The following is a 1969-nucleotide window of genomic DNA, read 5'->3' on the forward strand; positions in this document are numbered from 1 at the left end:
TGTTGTTTACATGCTTGCTTCCAGAGCACACATACTAAAAACATTGGAATAGTAAAGAATGTTGTTTAACAACTTTTCACAGCAGATCCTGACTTTCAGGAAATGAAATGAAAATAGCAAAATTATCAATCTGAAGTTCCACAATTTTCTTTCTTTCTTTTTTTTTTTTTTTATAAGAGGAACCAGTAATCTTTTGGGGATCACGTTCCAAAAGGTCTCTGGTTTTATGGGAGTTAAATAGATGTTGATGGTACAGGGGGACGAGGATACAAAAATGAATTTAGAATTTTTCCATACCAACAAGACATTTTGTGCCATGATGACCACTTATATTAACACTACAGCATGCCTTCTGGGAGCCAACAGGATCTTTCACAATTATCAGAGAAAAACGTTTTCCATATTCAATCCAGCTTTGGAGACATTTTGTTAGTGGCCCGTGTTCTTTCCCCCAGTCAATGAAGTGCTCTATATGCTAACACCATAGCTTAAAACAAACAAACAAAACAACAACAACAACAACAAAACAGTAAAACAAAATTCTGCATTTTTATAAAACGATAAAAAAATAGTATTTCAAACTGTACAGTCACCAGAAGTACACAGTTATTAAAAATGCACACACTTCACTTGGCATCTCCAGCACCTTCAGCTTTTTGTGCCTGGTCTGTTTTGGCTGCTCCATTTCCTGCAGGATTATTTGCATCCTTACTGGCATCGGCTTTCCCCTTCTTCCCCTTCTTCCCCTTCTCTCCCTTCTTTGCAGGGGCCTTTTGAGGCTTGGGCTCTGCCTTTGGAGGAGCAGGTTTAACAGATAACCTTGCAGATCTTTTCTGCAGCTCCATCTTCACCTTGCCTTTATCTCCTTTAGCATCCCCTTTGGTCTTTCTTTTGGGCATGGTAACCATGGGGGAGAATGGTGCTGGACGCAGGGTGGGAGTGAGGATCCGGGGGTGGAGATACAGGCGGAGGCTTCGGCTTGTCCAGGAGTCACTCTCACTGCTTCTTCACAATGCTCCTTGGCCTTCTTTCTAAAATTAAAACAAACAAACAAACTTATTTTCCTAGTTTAAAGAAATGAATTCATTTTCTTTTCAGAAAAAATCTTACTTTTTAAAGCACTCACTATGGCATTTGGTTTCTATATTATGCAGATTAATGATGCTGTTTTTTATTTTTCTTTTTGTAGTGCTAGAAATAGTACATAGGTTTGCACATGCTAGAGGAAAGAATCTTATCACTGAGCCACATCCCCAGCTCTAGACAGATTGATTTTCCATTCTTTTATTACATCCATTTAATTTAAAATATTTTTACTAATTCTTTAAAAATTGTATGCATTGTATTTTGATCCTACTCACCCGACTCCTTCTCCTAACACCTCTAAGAACCACCTCCTTCTTCTTTTTCTCTTTTTATTACTTTTTCCAATTTATTCATTGTATATCTTAATTAAAGCCCCCTCACTCATCTCCTCTCAGTCCCACCCTTCCTCTCTCTTCCCCTTATCCGTTTCTCCTAGTCCACAGGAAGGGGGAGTTCTCCTCTGCCATCTGCCCATGGCTTATCAAGTCTCATCAGGACTGCCTGGATCCTCTTCCACTGTGGCCTGGCAAGACCTCATCCCCAGAGGCAAGTGATCAAAGAGCAGACAGTCGAGTTCATGACAGAGGCAGCCCCTGCTCCTCTTATTCAGGAACCCACATGGAGATTAAGATACCAATTAAGATACCATCTTCTCCAGGGAGTCTAGGTCCTCTCCATGTATGGTCCTTGGTTGGTGAATCAGTTTTTGCAGGAACCCCTAGGCTTGGATGTTTTAGCTTTGCTGGTCTCCTTGTGGGGTTCCTGTCTCCTCTGTGCCCTTCTGTCCCTCACCCTTTTTGATAAGACTACCTGCACTCTGCCTAAAGTTTAGCTGTGAGTCTGAGCATCTGCTTTGATCTGGAGCCTTTTAGAGGACTCTCTA

The 1969-nt window shown here is 40.9% G+C and overlaps 1 protein-coding gene across 1 annotated transcript; it reads right to left on the reverse strand.

The window, feature by feature from the left end:
* Window positions 1–626: 626 nt before the first annotated feature.
* LOC129685611 (non-histone chromosomal protein HMG-17-like) lies at window positions 627–899 on the reverse strand. The gene has a single exon (XM_055619118.1). The coding sequence runs from the start codon at window positions 897–899 to the stop codon at window positions 627–629; it is 273 nt and encodes a 90-aa protein (XP_055475093.1).
* Window positions 900–1969: the final 1070 nt, after the last annotated feature.

Source organism: Psammomys obesus, unplaced genomic scaffold, assembly GCF_907164565.1.
Source record: "Psammomys obesus unplaced genomic scaffold, mPsaObe1.curated_primary_1811, whole genome shotgun sequence".
Taxonomy (NCBI): Eukaryota; Metazoa; Chordata; class Mammalia; order Rodentia; family Muridae; genus Psammomys; species Psammomys obesus.

What these genes read in the sequence shown, in the direction of transcription:
- LOC129685611 (XM_055619118.1), bottom strand. Translation starts at nt 899, where the DNA reads ATGCCCAAAAGAAAGACCAAAGGGGATGCTAAAGGAGATAAAGGCAAG.